Here is an 18,299-nt window from a genome sequence, read left to right as displayed (position 1 = left end):
TGGAAATTAAGGATAGAAACCTCATTTATGTTTTATTTTGTAATAATTCTCATTGCATTTTTTCCGGTAATAATCTTAGTATATGTTGAATAATTGTAAATAATATAACCTATTTTAAATAAAAATTTGCATTATATAAAATAATTTGCATTATGGCAGTGACATCATTTTCATGTAATCATGATTTTTTTACTGTAATAAATTTTGTGTAGGTTGGATACTTTATGTAATATAAACATTTTTTTAATTATAATTTTTTTTAATCAATTTTTAATTTTTTCAAATTTTTCAAAATTTTTAATTTTACACATAGTAATTACGGGGATTTATAACTAAATAAAATGCTTTTTCAAATTACAATAATTACATTTTTTTCAGTTCGGTAATGAACTAAAAGTATTATTTCAATGACAATTAATTTAAAAGTATTTCTTTAATATCTTTGTGTCTGTCTACCTTTTGATTATGAGATGATCTATGACCCTGACATGATTAGTTTCACCCTTGCAGACTGATGAATTTGTTTAGAAACCAAAATGACATTCTTGTAAATTACGTTGGCCAATTTTGAGCTTTTCTTTACCCTCACAAACACCTGAGATTTCATAAATTGCTGCTCTGGTCCATACAACTTAAAGCTGCCGTAGGCGAGCGTCACCTGACCATGTCTGCTTACAGTACCCTCACACTCTCAGTCCTGTTTCACGATTTAACCAGCTTGAAACCCTGGCCTGTATCAAGCACCGCAGGCGGGAACCATGTGAGTTTGATCCTTCGGAGCAGCCGAACACAGTAGCTGCAAACCCAAAACAGGTTCAACCCGCCGCACCAGTGGGCGAGCTGAACCACAGGGTAAGTCAAGCGAGGAAAGTAGAGTCTCCAGTGCCTGGTGACGTCGCTATCAGAGGGCAGGTGAAGCTTGTAGTCACTCCAGAGTCTGGAGATGCCATAGGCAGCTCGGACGGACCGCCCACGATTGGACCACCGAACAATGCTGTCAGGGTTGCAGTTAAAATCGACCCACTGACAGGTGAAGTCCCCGAGCTGAGGCGTGTCCTGGATCTCCAGGTCTGTGGGACTAGAGAGCACTGCCCCTTGAACCGCAACATAAAGTCCCTCGATTTTCTGCACCTCCTTCACCCAGGGGAGTGAGTTGTCGGTGTCGAGAATAATGATGAGGCGGGAACAGGATCCGGCGTTCTTCTCCCTCCAAAGCTGCACAATCTCATCTAGACGCAAAACATCGCCACCTGATTCAATAAAAAGGGGGGGGGGAAATAATTCTTTACGATGTCATCAGAGTTTAGCTAAACTCCATATGCATATTATCTTTTTGAATGTATATATTATGTAAATAGCATGCACATTTTAATGTCAAATCAACATCCACATCATATTTCTCAACAAAATCCCAAGAAAATAACTATATAACTATAAAAAAAAATACATATCATCCATCTATGTACACAATTAAGCTCATTTTCTTCTGTAACAGAATTTTCTTAATTTAAAAATATATATATTTTTGTTTAAATTGCAAAATGTTTATACATCACGGTTATATTTGCTGTAATACCTTTCATTTATTCTGATTCTAATATATACATATACAAATGTTTTTCCTCACATATCCTAAGTTATTTTCATTACTATATTACCGTACCTTTAAAAAACATAAGGATAGGTTAGTGATTTTTTTAATTAAAATTAGCATAAATTAAAGACATAAAAATAAAATATAATTCATTTTCAAATACACTAATATTAATAATTTAAAAAAACTATTACGGTAATGAGAATTGGAGGAAAATACATTTATTTTTTAAATGTTAAATGGTCAATATTAGATTTAATTTTCTCATTTTTTGGACTACAGGTGATTGTTCTTGAGTCAGAACTTGTGAGATTCACCCAGATGTCTGTTTCTACAGGTAAAAAGTGATGTAAATGATTGTCCCACCTGCTAGAGCCCACTCTCCACTGCGGTGGGTGTGGCCACTATAATAGAGCACGTAGGAGTCGTGTCGTGGGCCGTCAGCCGTGTGCGCCTCCATGAATATGCGGAGCTTGGCTTGCAGGGCTTCCAGACACAAGCCGCTCGTGGAATAATCACAACCGTAGGTCTCAATCATGTGATGAGAGAAGAAGCGTTGCACGTTGTTCAGCATCCCTGTGGATCGCAAGTTGAGCTCATGCACATGCGCCGGGGGCAGGAGTGTGGGCTGACCATCTGGGCTGAGAGAGAAAGAGAGGACGAGGTAAAACACTGACCCTCTGTGCAAGTTACTGAGTAATCAAGTAGCAGAAGTATTCGATGTCAGTGTATATTTGGACAGTACCTGCAATAGTTGGTAGGAATCACCACAGCATAACCGACACAGGTTCCACCAAGACTGTTTCCCAGCTCATGGAAGAGGCCGTGGGCTAGTGATTCAAGAGGCAGGACCAGCAGAAACAAGGCAATAAACAGACTGTTGGACGGCTGTAGGAGGGAGAAAAAATACATTTAAGACTTCCAAAGAAAATCAACGTTCTTATTTTAAGGCAGATATTTTGACCAAGCAAACTTACAAAAATTTTTTGCAGTATGACGCACTAAGAGCCACTGAATGTATGCCTGAATGTCTACTGAAATGGGTTAATGACACAACGCCCCTTTTTCCAGATCTATTAGTTTATTAAAAATACAAATCAAAAGTTTGAGGTCAGGAAGATTTTTATTCTTAATAAGGATTTTAATACTTTTATTCAGCAATTATGCATTAAATTGGTTGGTAAATAAAGTCATTTAAGATTTCTATTTTCAGCAGAAATATTTTCAACATTGACGATAATAACAGTAAATGTTTCTTGAGCAGCAAATCTATATATTTCTGAAGGACAGCGTGACACTGAAGACTGGAGTAATGATGCTGAAAATTCAGCTTTGCATCACAGGAATAAAATTACATTATTAAATATTTTAAAATAGAACAGTTATTTTAAATTGTAACTATTTTTCACAATATTGCTGTTTTTACTGTATTATTTAAGACTCTTTTAAGAAAAGCTTGTTTTTAGTTTCTGAAAATTCTTTTTTTTTTAATTACAAATGACTTTGATTCCAAAATTAAAAAGTAGTTTTGCTAAATCTTCTATTTCTTTGAAATAAAATATATATTTAACAAAATTGCATTACCACTTATTAATAATTGATTCACTAGTAGGCTCTTATAGACCAACGTCATGTGATGTGACTTGTCACTTCCAAAAATAATGTATGATATTTATTAAATAATAATTTATAAATGAGGATATTTAAATAATAATAAATAAATACAACTTATATGTACCTTAAAATATTTTTAAAACTTTATTGAAAGTATGAGCTTCACTCACATGCATTCAAGGTGTAAGGAAAATATGTTATCAATTTTTTAGAGGCATTATATGAAATGTTTTTAATATAATTTTCAAAAGACACATATGAAACCAACATAAATACAAGAACTACATTTCTAAGAACTTGGCACACACATTTTTAAAAGATTTTCACAGCAAATATTACCTGCCAACCCAGAGCCCCCAGTATGATGGTGGACATCAGGCTGAAGAGCACCAGGCGTTTTGAGATGAGGCAGAAGTGTCGCATCCCCTTAGACGCCATGACCCTGTCCAGTTCTCCAGCCTCTGATGTGTGCACCATGCACATCCTCTGACAGTCACTCAGCTTACTGTGAAAACCCCACAGCGTGACGAGGAAAACCAGGTGGCAGATGATCCAGAAAATGGTGAATGCTGAGAGACCCGGGATGAGCAGGTACCACCGATCCAGATCTCTCATCTTCAGAGCGGCCATGACCAGAAACATTACCTCCACGATAACCAGAGGAAGAAGAGTTAAGTGTCTCCACAGGCCTCTTCTCGACAGGAGTGGTGACCAGCGTTCAGTGACCGAAAGTCCACTGAAGTAGACGTCCAGGAATGGGTCGCAGACGAGGCGGCTGAAGAAGCAAGACAAGGCGAAGGGGTTGGTGAACATTCCTAAAGTCTCCTCGAAGAAGAATGCAGCGATCCCAGAGAAACAGGTCAGGTTTAGGAAGGCCAAGAAGGACTTCATGCGTAAGTCCACGATTACAGCGGCCAAAGCGAGTGTCAGGACTACAAGGCTTATAGATTTGTTGCCGACCAGGGTCGTGCTGGCCACAGCGAAGCCTGTGAGCTCCAGAGCTTCCCTTGAGGTGAGGAAAGCGGGTTGATGTCGAGTATAACCGCACATTCTTTCAACCAAAGCCCAAAGTATTCGTATAACCATGCTCGCTATTAACATACAGTTGGCCACCTGTTCCTTGATATCAAGCTCTTTGGACGGGACACTGATGAAGCACAATAAACCCAGAAGGAAACCAAACCACAGATGCAACAGAAAGAGGCTGACGCTCTCCATGCCGAAATAATAGTGGAGAATGCAGGCAATCCCAAGAACAAAGAGGCCCAAAATAAAAATGACCAAGATGATAGTGTCTGCAGTTTTCTCCCATTGTACATAAATCCCCAGGCAAATGGCCACTAGGGAGGTCAGACTGGACAGATAACCGAGGTAACGGATGGATGACCATGTGCTGACCCCTTTGTTGGCTTCATCCAGCTGGGTCATCGCAGCGTAAAGGGAGTGGCTCAAGAAATACTTGAGCAGCTTGCACATCGCTGCAGAGTTAAAACTCGCACAACTACAGAAAAATTAGCGTCGCGAGTGACGAAGTTATACGTCACAATAGCAAAAAATTATTAGTGGCATTAGCATTCATCAAAACGGATGTAAGAACATGTTGTGGTGTGGATTTGAGGTACTAAATCGAGACATTTTAGCGCAAACGTCAGAGTAGCATCTACAATCAGAAAGTGGATTGTCAATATCCACCTGTTACTGCTGAATAAACCGAGCTATTCAACTCAAGGTCATGTTATGATGACTAAAATTAAGACGTGAAATAGATGTGAAAATGTTAAACTGCTTGAAGGCTATAAAATAAAATAAATATAAGAGCAGAACAGTTGTAATGTGCTGTCAGTCTGAATTAGGCGAGCAGATTCCAGTCTATTTACCGGCATCAGAAAGTTGCCTGAATGTGTCGTTTCTCTACATGAGGAGAGTAAAAGCGATTAAATCAAAGCTAAAGAAATACGACAGCAGATATGCAAGTCATTGGTTATTGTCGTTAGCAGAAAAACAACTGAAACTGGGGTAATTTGTCGCAAAATATCCTCGAACCATCGTCAAAACTTCACCCAGTGTCCGCCATATTTGCACATCGGTATTTAAGCCGCTACGGAATCCTTGAAAGGACAAAAGCGTCCATCATCCTCGCAGTGAAACGAGGGTGAATGAAGTATCACGTGATGCTTCAGAAATCATTATGATATTCTGATTTGCTTCTCAAGAAACATTTCTTATTATTATCAATGTCGATATCAGTTTTGCTTAATAATTCTTTGAAAAATATGACACTTTTCAGGATTCTCTGATTAAAAAATATAGAAAGAACACAATTTATTCGAAATAAACAATCTCTTGTAAAACTACAGATGACTTTACTGCCACTTTTGATCAATTTAATGCAACCTTGCAGAGTAAAAGTATTCTTTTTTTTAATCTTACTGACATCAGACGTTTGAGCAGTAGTGTAACTTATTTGAAAGTGACAAATGGATTTTTGAGAACTAGAATGAAATCGCACTACAACATATCAATATTTAAAATGTGTTCTGTCAGAAATGAAATGCATATGATCCTACATGACAAGTATTTAAAGCAACCTGCTATAGTCAAATGAAAGACCAGAGAGAAGGCAACAAAAACCTTTATTTATAAAAGATGAATGACAATAGTTCTCACAAACAGCCCGTTCCTGTGGGAGTCAACCATCTTAACACTGATAAAGAAAATCAATCATGCAAACAGTGGATTAAAGCCTGGGGAAGACAAATATGTTTGATATGTGAATGTTTTAACACACCACCAAGTAAACATTTTAATACAAAGATTTTTTTTTTTTTCAATAGTTTTAAAATATTTTTTCTCAGACTTATAAATCGAGTACAGACTAAAGAACACCTTTAAATGCTATTGCTAATAGGGCAGTATTGTTAGTAATTTATCTAGGAGCTGGTTAATTCGCTGAAAGTGTGTACTGTAACTGTTTATTGTGGGACAGAAAATTAGCTTACTTTCAAATGACAATCAGTAGCCTGTTCTTGCATCCATTCCATATAATCACAAATGCAAAAATACAATTTGGGTTTGAAGGCACCTTGAGGAGGATTTTTTTTTTCTGATACCCTGAAAGATCACATACTGAATTCATTCACCGTTTAAAATCTTTCCACACTCATATTTGGCACCCCACAACACATTTAAAGTGCCCAACACCAAAACTTCACATTGATACTTCAACAGAACCCCAATGTACATCTCATCACACACTCCTTCAGGAGTAAAGACTCATCACAGCATATTCTCATATCATCAGGTTAACCAATCGGTAACCACATTAATACAATAGAAAACAGTGCCTAATATCAGTTACTCAATATAACTACCAGGTTATAGTGATATGGGGCATTTTTGACCGTTTATGATTATGAACGTATTGCTATTCTAATGAAGTGCTGATGCCAATCTCGATATTTTGCCAACCCTATGGAAGGTGTAATCGAAAACGTGCAAATATGTGCTTGGACATTTAATATAGTGTTTTTAAGAACCTGGAGTGAATAAAAAAGCTGCAAATTCTGCAATTACAAACACAGGAGCTAAAAAACATACAGTGATATGCAACAATCTTTTGATAGTACTTCAAATAAACTGTTTGTGAAACATTTGGCAAAGTACTTTCCAAACTTTTGTACCTTAAAAGTTCTATTTTATAATTGAAAGTGGGAAGCTAAAATAATATACTGAAGAACTCAATTAGATATTATACACCAGATTACAATACAGAAAGAAGATTTAAAGCAACTGAAGGTTTCGAGAGTAAACAGTCAAGAGTAAACAATCATCCTACTCAAAGTCACATTATGGCAAAATGCACAAAACTCTAATCTGTTCCACACTACATACTACTGACAAGTTATTGGATAGTACTGGTTATAATAGCGGTTTGATCGCAACATTAGAAACATGTTACCACAACACATGCATCCAATCTGGTCACCTGTAAGATTGTTTGTTCTGAAAATCTACGACTACTTCGCTTGATTTGTACCTTGTTGAAGCGAGAAATCCACATTCACAGTTACAACGTCACATAACCAAACACGCACAAGTTCTGCAGACACCTAAAATGCTACAAATATCATTGATAAAGGCTATTCCAAAAAGTTGGTTGAACAGATGGCTGAAATCTCCATCCAAAATGTCCAGTGGAAACTTGCTGAGAATCAAACCATTAAAGGGTTAGTTCACAATTTCTTTTTTTTTGTCATTTACTCACCATCATGTTGTTCCAAACCTGTATGACTTCCGTTACTTTAATGTTAAAGAACTGTTTTTGTCTTTACAATAAAAGTCAATGGGGTCCAAAACAACATTGTTTTGGACCCCATTGACATTCATTGTGTGGACATAATAACAGTCATAAGTCATGGGTTTGGAACAAAACGAGAATGAGTATTTTCTATTTTGCCGGAACTATCCCTTCAAGAAATACAACTGAAAAAGAATAACACAGTATAGTAACTCCGGCCAAAAGGTATGACACCGGTGATAACTACGCCTAAGTTGTAACTTATGCTAGGTTTGTCTAGTTGACAGTCATTCTGAGTGAGAAAACAGCCAAAGCGGGTGAGCTAAATCTTCCTCAACCTGATATCACCCAGCTGCTTCTGTTACAAAACCAAATCACTTCTATTTCTAAGTTAAGATTGTGTAGTGTGTGTTTGTTTGTGTTCAAAGGGATGTCTTGCACGCTCTTAAAAATCAACGCCCACTTAAACGTCCTCATTCACTCTGTGCAAAATTTTTGCTGCTTAAAAAGGGGTCGAGTGCACAAACAGCAGAGCAATTTTGGCAGCATGATGGTAAGGTACTAAATATCAGGAGGGGCAGTAAACAAGTTCAGCTCTGGAGCAAAATGGGGTCTTCCAGCTCGTGGAAGGGCGCCGAGCTGCTCTGGCTCTCGCCCGAGTCCGAATCGTATGGCGTGTCCGGCAATTCCGCGAAGCTACACGCTAACATGTCGTCCTCGAAATCAGAGCGCGGAGGCTCGTAGCAATCTGTGAATCCCTCCTCATCGATCGTGTTAAAGTCCTGCGGGATGTAAAGCATCTCCGGGTAGTTGCGGCTGACCAGGTCGCTGCTGGTGGTGGATGACACCTTGCGGAAAGCAATCAGGTGCATGTGGGAGAACTTGACGTATTTGTAGCGCTTGAAGCCCAGAGACTCCACTGCGACTCGCCAGCTACGCATCATAAGCGCATGCCGGCCCTGGTGGGAGGAGTCAGGGGTGATGATGAGGAGGAGGCCGTTCAAGGTCAGAAGTTCATGCGCTTTCTTGCAGCAGAGCCAGCGCTGATAGGGTGAAGGGAAGTAGGAGAGAAGCAGGGAGAAGACCACCACGTGAAACAGCTGGGCAGGTAAAGCGTCGATGGGGCCGCGCAGATGCCGCAGGAAGGCATCCAAGGCATCGCTGGCCAGTTGCAGAGGCTGCTGCAGCTGCAGGTTAAGAAAGTCGCATTTGTAGACACTCTGTAGCCATAAAAAGGACAAATGGGGAAAGGAGAATCAGAACATTTCGCTTTACTATGCAGGACAGGTAAAATTAGTATAAGGGTCAATGGCAAATAAGATAAAAAAATCTTTTACAAATCTAGTAAACAGTAAGTTCTAAGAAACCTACTCTTCATATACATGTTGGATTTAAAAAATAACAGACTGATTCCCAACATTAAACTGAAGCCCTGTTCTATTTCTGATGTACTACATATGAAGAACAAATGGATTTGCAACGGTCGCTCTATCTGGCTGCATCCAGTATAGATACGGTGTAAGAAATCAACGGTAAAGAAAACGTAATTTAACCAATAATTGAAATCACTAAACTTTAGTTAAGGTAGATGCCATATTTAATTTGATGAGAAAAAAATAGACAGACGTAACATCCGTTCAATAGTTTCATTCAAATAAAAAAAAAAAAGGTCTATAGTATAACTTCAAGGAACACAAACCTCTACTGCTGGCACAATGTCGATACCGACAGTCAGAAACTCATCAAACTTCAGGAAGGGATTGAAACAGCTGCCCACATCCAACAGTCGTATCCTCCCAAGCTGGAACATTGAGCGGTTACTAAGCATAAATAAAAAGCTGATTTAGTCAATGAACTTGTTGCCATGTAGAAAATCTTTGTGGATTTGCAGTGGTAAAGTTGTCATTCTAGATCACCTTGGAGAGGACGATTGTGGTAGAGAGTTTGCAGATGTGTTATTTTCATCGGTGGCATGCTTAGTGCTCTTCTCATCCTTCTCCAGCACTCGCCTCATCCCTCCATCCTGGAAGTACTCCTGACAAACACTGTGGCAAGAGAGATTTAACAAGCAAATAAATGGATACGGGTAGATTTCCCTTGCAGAAGCTCTGCTACTAGATTTATTTATGGAGAAGAAAGAAAAAATCTATTTGGGTGTTCTTCCATCTTGCCTGAGCTTTCAATGATGTTACGGAAAGGGTGAAGCTGATTGGTTGGTTCTTGTCACATGACCTGCGGTCCACTTGCGGCATTCTTAAAAGTTGAGAATTTTTCATCTCACTGCAGCGTAGACGTGCCTGGTAAATCGAGCGTGTCGCAACGTTTTATTCTGAGCGCACTTACTTTCAAAATGATTAACTTAAAGGTGAACTAAGTAACTTTTTTACCTTAACCGAAGCTTTGGAGTCATTGTAATGTTTATATTACTGATTTCGTGTTGAATGGTGGTCATCTCGCACCCCCCTGGTGCCTGTGAGCCGCAAAACCACCCTTGCAACTTTGGGCCGGCGAGCCGCCGGCCTCAGTATTAGGAAGTATCGTGTGTTATCAGGTCTCGCGTAACGAATTGCTTTACGACAAAAAACAGATCTGATAAAATTCTGATAAAATGAGCATCAAACAGAAATAACCCGGCGCTGCATACATGTGGTGTTCGAGGCGCACATACAATACAGACTGCCGACAGTTAAACAGGGCGCGCGCAGCTCTTAAAGGGGCCATACCTTATTTCCACTCGTTACAGCGTCCATCCTACTGAACAGGTACCGGTGTACAGGGGGAGGGGATCCGGCCGTGAGTGCGAGCCATCTCTGTGTGAGTGCTATTCACGACAGTACAAGTACTCCACAGCGACTCTAGGGGTCGCTGTTTGACAAAAACGGAATTCCTACTTAGTGCTGCTTTAAGCGCAAAGGACGCGACGTGACCGGCCCTTTAGAATGTTACAACTAGATGCTTAGCAACCGACAACCAAAACGTCACGAAAACGCAGATTGTTTTAAAAACAGCCGTTTCAATTTTCTATAGTAAAATGTCAAATAGTGACGGAAAACACGTCAATTGTAGTGGAGACAGTTTCATTCTCACCTTATAGTACAAAACGTTCTGGAAAAACTTTTTTTAAAAGTCGTCAATAGGCTATATAATATGAGGATGCGTAATGCCTTAATGTAAACAAGTCGCATACTGCATTCATCCAATCAAAGACACTGACACCGCAAATATGCAAATAAGGATGTTAACTCAGGGTTTAGGAATGTTAAGTGGGAAACGTCACCTGTACCCAGTATTCATTACTAACCCCAGGTAAATTCTGAGCAATGTGAAACGTGTAGCAAGATAACCCAGGATTCCGTTAAACCAGGGTTAAGAATGACCCAGGGTTAACTATTTCAAATGTGAAAAGCCCTAAAAAGTACCAAATCGGTTTCTCAACATAAAACAATGACCATCAACAGCCGTACCTGCGGCACCACTCGATGCGTCCCTCGCCCTCGCATTTATTCGCCCAGTGGTTGTCGGCCAGGTTCTTCATGGCCATGGCATACTCGCTGAGAGTCTGCTCGTCTTCACAATGCTCACGCCATATTTTCTCGAAATCTCCCACTGCATTCAAAGAGACAAAACAGAGGAGTGTACGGTAATGCCACAGGGTTGATCGTTCTGCACAGCATAACTGGTGTAAACATTCTTACAAAGCCTACTTTCTGAAGTCAGCTGATGTCAGTGGTTTCTCTAACCCCTAGCCTCCAGCGGCTCACAAAACACTGTCCGGTTTCTTCAACAACTCAGTGAAACTCCATCGCCAAGCTCAAAAGTAATGTATCATCAAAGTGTTTGTGCTGATTCACACACAGTTCGAAAACTTGCTGATAACGTCGATGACACCAGAAGGCAGCCACTACCCTAAAAGACTGCTTTGGAGGGAAAGAACTGACAAAAAGGGATATGTCCCATGAAAGAGTGGAAAATACTGGCCTTATCAGATTTACAGAGAATAAGACAACAAGGGAAGAGACTGCAGCGTCGTTACATATGAATACTGCTGTACAATGCCAAGAAGACCAGATCACGCCTTCCTTATTAACCATCACGGGGTCTAGTGAATAGACTACTGTGTGTGGGATTTATAGCGCTGCTCATCCCTCTCGGGGGAAATCGAGGAAGATTCGATAAAAAACTCAACAACAAATTTAAAGTCAGATAGTATAAAGGTGGTGGTACGCTACATCAGGTTCTGCTTCCTGTGGAACTGATTGCAGGCAAAAATATAACATTTCATAATCTCCTCCTACTCTACTACGTCATAACCTGATGATGGGCATGATAACCTTTTTGAATAATGCTCATTGCAGCATAAGACAGGAACATGAAATGTAACAACATCCTCACAATCAATTACTTCTGGTCTAACAATACATTTCTCAAGATAATATTTTCACAGAAACGTGCATTCGTTTTTAGGGAGTGCGCCATGACTAGAAAACATAATAGGAGGCACTTTCCACGAATTGGGTACAAAATATGCCCTGAAAGATGGCATTTATTTTTATTTTTGAATGGAATTTTTTATCGTCAGTGACAGGAGGTGCTTAAAGGGATAGTTCACCCAAAAATGTAAATTCTCTCCTCATTTGCTCACCCTCATGACGTTCCAAACATGTCCGACTTTCTCTCTTCTGTGGAACATAAAAGAAGATATTTTGAGAAATGTCTCAGCATTTTTTGTGGCCATACAAATGGAAGTCAATAGTAACAAACATTCAGAATATCGTTTGTTCCACAGAAAGAAAAAAAAAGAAAGTCATTCGAGTTTTGAACAACAATTTCATTTTTTTTGGGTGAACCATGCGTTTAATCTTCAGAAACCCTCTTGGGAGGTCGAACTATATATTATTAATTTAATTTTATATTAGTTTTCTAAAGGGTTTGCAATGTTTACAAACCTGTTACAGAAACTTTGATGTCAAAACAGTTTAAAATGTGATTAAATATGAGTAATATTGATATTTTCTTGCGATAAACATTAAATAGCAAAGAAGGGTCGCAAATTTATACATGCCAACTGAGGGGAAAAGCTAGATTATGCAACTAAAAAAAAAATCCAGCTTTACACCATAAGTACTCATGACAACAGTGGCATTGTCACACTGAAGCCGAAATTAACAACAGGTACAACAGATCTAACTCTCCCTAACTGCAATTCATCTGTTGCTACCTGGCCCATGGATACAGTTAACTGCAATTTTTTTGTACAGTTATTGTACATGTAATATTTTCATCCTTTAAGTTTTTCTTAAAACCCCATGTCATTTATACTTATTAAGACTGTTTATACCTTCCCAGCAGAGACACACTTAAAATAGGTCAAGTGTCCATTATGTATCAAGTGCTTTAAATCATAATTAAGATAAATAAATGACAGGGAAGAGATTAAAGCTTTTAGAGAGGCAAACTTGTCACCTGTACATGTTCAAGAACATGTTTTTTGTGCTCTTTTTCTCCCCGAATGAGGATTAAAAGTTGTTTATGCTTTCAAACACAGTCATCATATCAATGAAGTGCAAAACAGGAACAGATGAACGACCCTGCACAATTTTGCTGACTAGTCTAAAGTCGTGCTGCAGACAGACAGACAGAACCTGTTTCAATACTTAACGTGCTGCCTAGCTAAACAGTATTATATACGGGCGTTCAGAACGTTCTATTCGAATGTTTTCAAAATGCTGTCTATGTATATAACGTTAGCTCACTAGGTTTTCAGACACAGCCAAAAACGAGCCATGTATAAAATCAGTTCATGTCAACAGGGATGCAACACAAGTTTAAAATAAAATAACGTTTTTGCTCTCGTAGCGTTACGGTTGTAATCCAGGCGTTTAAATATCCGCGTCTCTGCTCAGGCCAGACTACAGACACTGATCTAGGCTAGGCTACACAGCTACGCATCTCATTCGCAGCCAATACCTTCAATGTATTTCCTGCGGAGTTTTCTGTGCACGCTCTTCACCAACCCCGACAGCTTCTCCTGCTCCTGCTTCCTGGACTGCAACCCCGTCGGGACAGAGCCGGGGTGGTTCTCGGAGGGATCCAGGTCTGTCTCTGCGCTGCTCTGCAGGTCCATAGTACAGCACTGAGTCTACCGGCGCACCGGCTCCGTCAGTCCGTCAGCACGCACGCACACGCCGCAACAACGGGCCGCCTGATTGCGCCTCTCCAGCGAACGTGACGGAAGCGCACGTCCAATCTGTGAACGCTAACATGAAACGCCTCAGTGCTCCGAAAGGTTGATGAAAGTTTATATATAATGATAATAATAATCATCATAATAATAATGATGATTATTATTATTGTGAATGTGATTGTTAATAACAATTATATTATTATAGTTTTTAAATTAAAAGATTTTTATAAATATTACTTAATATTATTAAATATTATTTATTATAGTATTATTATTATATTATATTAATGATATTATTATTAATATATATATATATATATATATATATATATATATATATATATATATATATATATATATATGTATGTATATTATAACCTAAATAAAATCATTCACATCATGTAATGTCTTGTGCTTTCCTGTCTTGTATTTAAGTATCTGAGCCGCTCAGCTCGCTGCACGACAAATTCTACATCAGCTTAGCATTGCAACGGAGTGGCTTTGAATTTACTGTGGGAGTCGCGGAGGAGGAACGTGGCACTCCCGCAGCAGCCACCACACCAGAGTCCTCAGAGACTCAGCTGTCATGGCCTCCATTCCAGATTCTTCAGAATCTGCCTTTCCACCTGCTCAGCCGTGGTGTTCTTCAGCTCCACCTGCTCAGCCGTGGTGTTCTTCAGCTCCACCTGCTCAGCCCTGGTGTTCTTCTGCTCCACCTGCTCCGCCGTAGTGTTCTTCAGCTCCACCTGCTCAGCCCTGGTGTTCTTCTGCTCCGCCATGTTGGTCTTCTGCTCCGCCTGCTCCACCGTGGTGTTCTTCTGCTCCGCCTGCTCACCGTGGTGTTCTTCTGCTCCACCGTAGTGTTCTTCTGCTCTGCCTGCTCCACCTTGGTGTTCTTCTGCTCCACTTGCTCCGCTGTGGTGGTCTTCACCTCCACCATGTTGGCCTTCTGCTCCGCCTGCTTCGCCGTGGTGTTCTTCTGCTCTGCCTGCTCCACCGTGGTGTTCTTCTGCTCCACCTGCTCCGCCGTGGTGTTCTTCTGCTCCGCCTGCTCCGCCGTGGTGTTCTTCTGCTCTACCTGCTCCGCCGTGGTGGTCTTCAGCTCCGCCTGCTCCGCCGTGGTGTTCTTCTGCTCCGCCTGCTCCGCCGTGGTGTTCTTCTGCTCCGCCTGCTCCGCTGTGGTGTTCTTCTGCTCTACCTGCTCCGCCGTGGTGGTCTTCAGCTCCACCATGTTGGTCTTATGCTCCGCCTGCTCCACCATGTTGGTCTTCTGCTCCGCCTGCTCCGCCGTGGTGTTCTTCTGCTCTACCTGCTCCGCCGTGGTGGTCTTCAGCTCCACCATGTTGGTCTTATGCTCCGCCTGCTCCACCGTGGTGTTCTTCTGCTCCACCTGCTCCGCCGTGGTGGTCTTCAGCTCCACCATGTTGGTCTTATGCTCCGCCTGCTCCACTGTGGTGTTCTTCTGCTCCACCTGCTCCGCCGTGGTGGTCTTCAGCTCCACCATGTTGGTCTTATGCTCCGCCTGCTCCGCCGTGGTGTTCTTCTGCTCCACCTGCTCCGCCGTGGTGGTCTTCAGCTCCGCCTGCTCCGCCTGCTCTGCCGTGGTGTTCTTCTGCTCCACCTGCTCCGCCGTGGTGTTCTTCTGCTCCGCCTGCTCCGCCGTGGTGTTCTTCTGCTCCGCCTGCTCCGCCGTGGTGTTCTTCTGCTCCACCATGTTGGTCTTATGCTCCGCCTGCTCCGCCGTGGTGTTCTTCTGCTCCGCCTGCTCCGCCGTGGTGGTCTTCAGCTCCACCATGTTGGTCTTATGCTCCGCCTGCTCCACCATGTTGGTCTTCTGCTCCGCCTGCTCCGCCGTGGTGTTCTTCTGCTCCGCCTGCTCCGCCGTGGTGTTCTTCTGCTCCGCCTGCTCCGCCGTGGTGTTCTTCTGCTCCACCATGTTGGTCTTATGCTCCGCCTGCTCCGCCGTGGTGTTCTTCTGCTCCGCCTGCTCCGCCGTGGTGTTCTTCTGCTCTACCTGCTCCGCCATGGTGGTCTTCAGCTCCACCATGTTGGTCTTATGCTCCGCCTGCTCCACCATGTTGGTCTTCTGCTCTGCCTGCTCCGCCGTGGTGGTCTTCAGCTCCACCATGTTGGTCTTATGCTCCGCCTGCTCCACCGTGGCGTTCTTCTGCTCCACCTGCTCCGCCGTGGTGGTCTTCAGCTCCACCATGTTGGTCTTATGCTCCGCCTGCTCCACTGTGGTGTTCTTCTGCTTCACCTGCTTCGCCGTGGTGGTCTTCAGCTCCACCATGTTGGTCTTATGCTCCACCTGCTCCACCGTGGTGTTCTTCTGCTCCACCTGCTCCGCCGTGGTGGTCTTCAGCTCCACCGTAGTGTTCTTCTGCTCCACCATGTTGGTCTTATGCTCCGCCTGCTCCGCCGTGGTGTTCTTCTGCTCTACCTGCTCCGCCGTGGTGGTCTTCAGCTCCACCATGTTGGTCTTATGCTCCGCCTGCTCCGCCGTGGTGGTCTTCAGCTCCACCATGTTGGTCTTATGCTCCGCCTGCTCCACCGTGGTGTTCTTCTGCTCCACCTGCTCCGCCGTGGTGGTCTTCTGCTCCACCACGTTGGTCTTCTGCTCCGCCTGCTCCACCGCGGTGTTCTTCTGCTCCGCCTCCTCAACAGTGGTGGTCTCCAGCTCCGCTGTGCTGGTCTTCTGCTCCGCCTGCGCTGCCCTGGGGGTCTCCAGCTTTGCTGAGGTGGTCTTTATTCCCGTAGCCTCAGCCCTGGCTCTCTGTTCCTCCTCAGTCTCCAGTTCCATCACACTGACATTTTTCCAGTCTTCAACTGTCCAATTTTGGTGAGCTCTTGCAAATTGTAGCCTCTTTTTCCTATTTGTAGTGGAGATGAGTGGTACCCGGTGGGGTCTTCTGCTGTTGTAGCCCATCCGCCTCAAGGTTGTGCATGTTGTGGCTTCACAAATGCTTTGCTGCATACCTCGGTTGTAACGAGTGGTTATTTCAGTCAAAGTTGCTCTTCTATCAGCTTGAATCAGTCGGCCCATTCTCCTCTGACCTCTAGCATCAACAAGGCATTTTCGCCCACAGGACTGCCGAATACTGGATGTTTTTCCCTTTTCACACCATTCTTTGTAAACCCTAGAAATGGTTGTGAGTGAAAATCCCAGTAACTGAGCAGATTGTGAAATACTTACACCGGTCCGTCTGGCACCAACAACCATGTCACGCTCAAAATTGCTTAAATCACCTTTCTTTCCCATTCTGACATTCAGTTTGGAGTTCAGGAGATTGTCTTGACCAGGACCACACCCCTAAACGCATTGAAGCAACTGCCATGTAATTGGTTGATTAGATCATTGCATTAATGAGAAATAATAATCCTTTAGGTGAGTGTATACTGCTAATAATAATCCAAGTAATGTAGGTCTTTCTAATTCTTTCTAATTTAACATCGGAAGGTCACATTCACACGCGCTCTGACACTGATTCCTGTGGAGAGAACATGAGTTGTGTCACGTTTCACCTCATAGAGCTCTGGCTTACTGTGAGTATTATAAACCTCACCAAACCTTATGGAAATCAGAACTAGTTTGACACAGAAGTTATTTTTCAGTATTTTTCAAGTCGTGTCTCACAGGTTATTTGTACAAGGACATGTTCAGCATAAATCTAGTATCTTATATGTTATAATCTTGTCATATACCATGATGCATGAACCATATGTTTGCAAAATGGAGCTACAGTGCCATTGTGTCTCCTCTTGAAAATGTCATCATGTGCTTTCATCCCATTTAGAAGGAGTGATAATCCCGTAATAGTCTCCCTGCTCAGCTGTGCAGACTCCTCCCCATGCAATGAATTTGTTTCATATGCTATCAGCTTATAAATATGCAGTCACTCATCTAATCATACTTTAAAAAATTACAGTGTTCTAAAGATGATATTAGGGATAGTTCACCCAGAAATGAAAATGACGTCATTTACTCAACCTCATGTATTAAAAAAAAAAAAAAAAATTGTTGGGTTGGGTTGGGTTGGGTATGGGTTTTATGATATTTTAGGCCCCTGTGACTTTTACTGTATGCTCAAAAACAAATAAAACATTAATCAAAATATGTACAGCTAAAAAATTAGTCTATTTGGGGAGATCTGTGGTCAGATTTATGTCTGTGAATTGCATATAACCTGGAGATGAGATCATAGTTCATCTGTTTGTTCATTGAAAGCTATTTCAGTGAATGATGTTCACCAATAAATGGACAAGATAAAGACAACTTGAAATAATAACAGGTGCAAAATATTGAATTGCAATAAAAATGCTCTGTTGATTGGATAAAATAAATTTATAAACAACACAAAAACATATTAATCCATACATGTTATCTATTTTGAGTACACAATAATGAAATGATGGAAGTTATTGTTTATTTTACATGGTTTATTGATTGTGAGTATAGACACCTGTGTCTACATACAGTACCTGTATTTATGAAACAAGCGCTGGTCAGTTTGGAGATGATAAGACCATAATGTTTGGTATATTGAAACATAAAGGAGGATAGCAACCCTTGATGTCTTTTTTAGAAAGTAGTGTCAAATAGTTTATGACTG

General features: G+C 41.5%; 2 protein-coding genes across 2 annotated transcripts; both read right to left on the bottom strand.

Moving 5' to 3' along the window:
• Window positions 1-591: 591 nt before the first annotated feature.
• tmem168b (transmembrane protein 168b) lies at window positions 592-5,318 on the bottom strand. Its single transcript, XM_056270953.1, has 4 exons — window positions 3,548-5,318; window positions 2,340-2,482; window positions 1,961-2,235; window positions 592-1,250 (listed from the first exon to the last, which is right to left on the bottom strand). Exons 1-4 carry the CDS (start codon window positions 4,682-4,684, stop codon window positions 703-705), a joined length of 2,103 nt encoding a protein of 700 aa, XP_056126928.1. The 5' UTR covers window positions 4,685-5,318; the 3' UTR covers window positions 592-702.
• Window positions 5,319-5,824: 506 nt separating this feature from the next.
• Window positions 5,825-13,700, bottom strand: bmt2 (base methyltransferase of 25S rRNA 2 homolog). Its single transcript, XM_056270956.1, has 5 exons — window positions 13,473-13,700; window positions 10,970-11,111; window positions 9,422-9,550; window positions 9,205-9,325; window positions 5,825-8,725 (listed from the first exon to the last, which is right to left on the bottom strand). Exons 1-5 carry the CDS (start codon window positions 13,627-13,629, stop codon window positions 8,096-8,098), a joined length of 1,179 nt encoding a protein of 392 aa, XP_056126931.1. The 5' UTR covers window positions 13,630-13,700; the 3' UTR covers window positions 5,825-8,095.
• Window positions 13,701-18,299: the final 4,599 nt, after the last annotated feature.

The sequence above is a fragment of the Rhinichthys klamathensis genome, unplaced genomic scaffold, assembly GCF_029890125.1.
Source record: "Rhinichthys klamathensis goyatoka isolate OS25496 unplaced genomic scaffold, OSU_Roscu_1.1 h1tg000310l_1, whole genome shotgun sequence".
NCBI classification, from domain to species: domain Eukaryota; kingdom Metazoa; phylum Chordata; class Actinopteri; order Cypriniformes; family Leuciscidae; genus Rhinichthys; species Rhinichthys klamathensis.
Note: the sequence above shows the minus strand (reverse complement) of the source record. Positions and strands in the feature narration are given on the sequence as shown.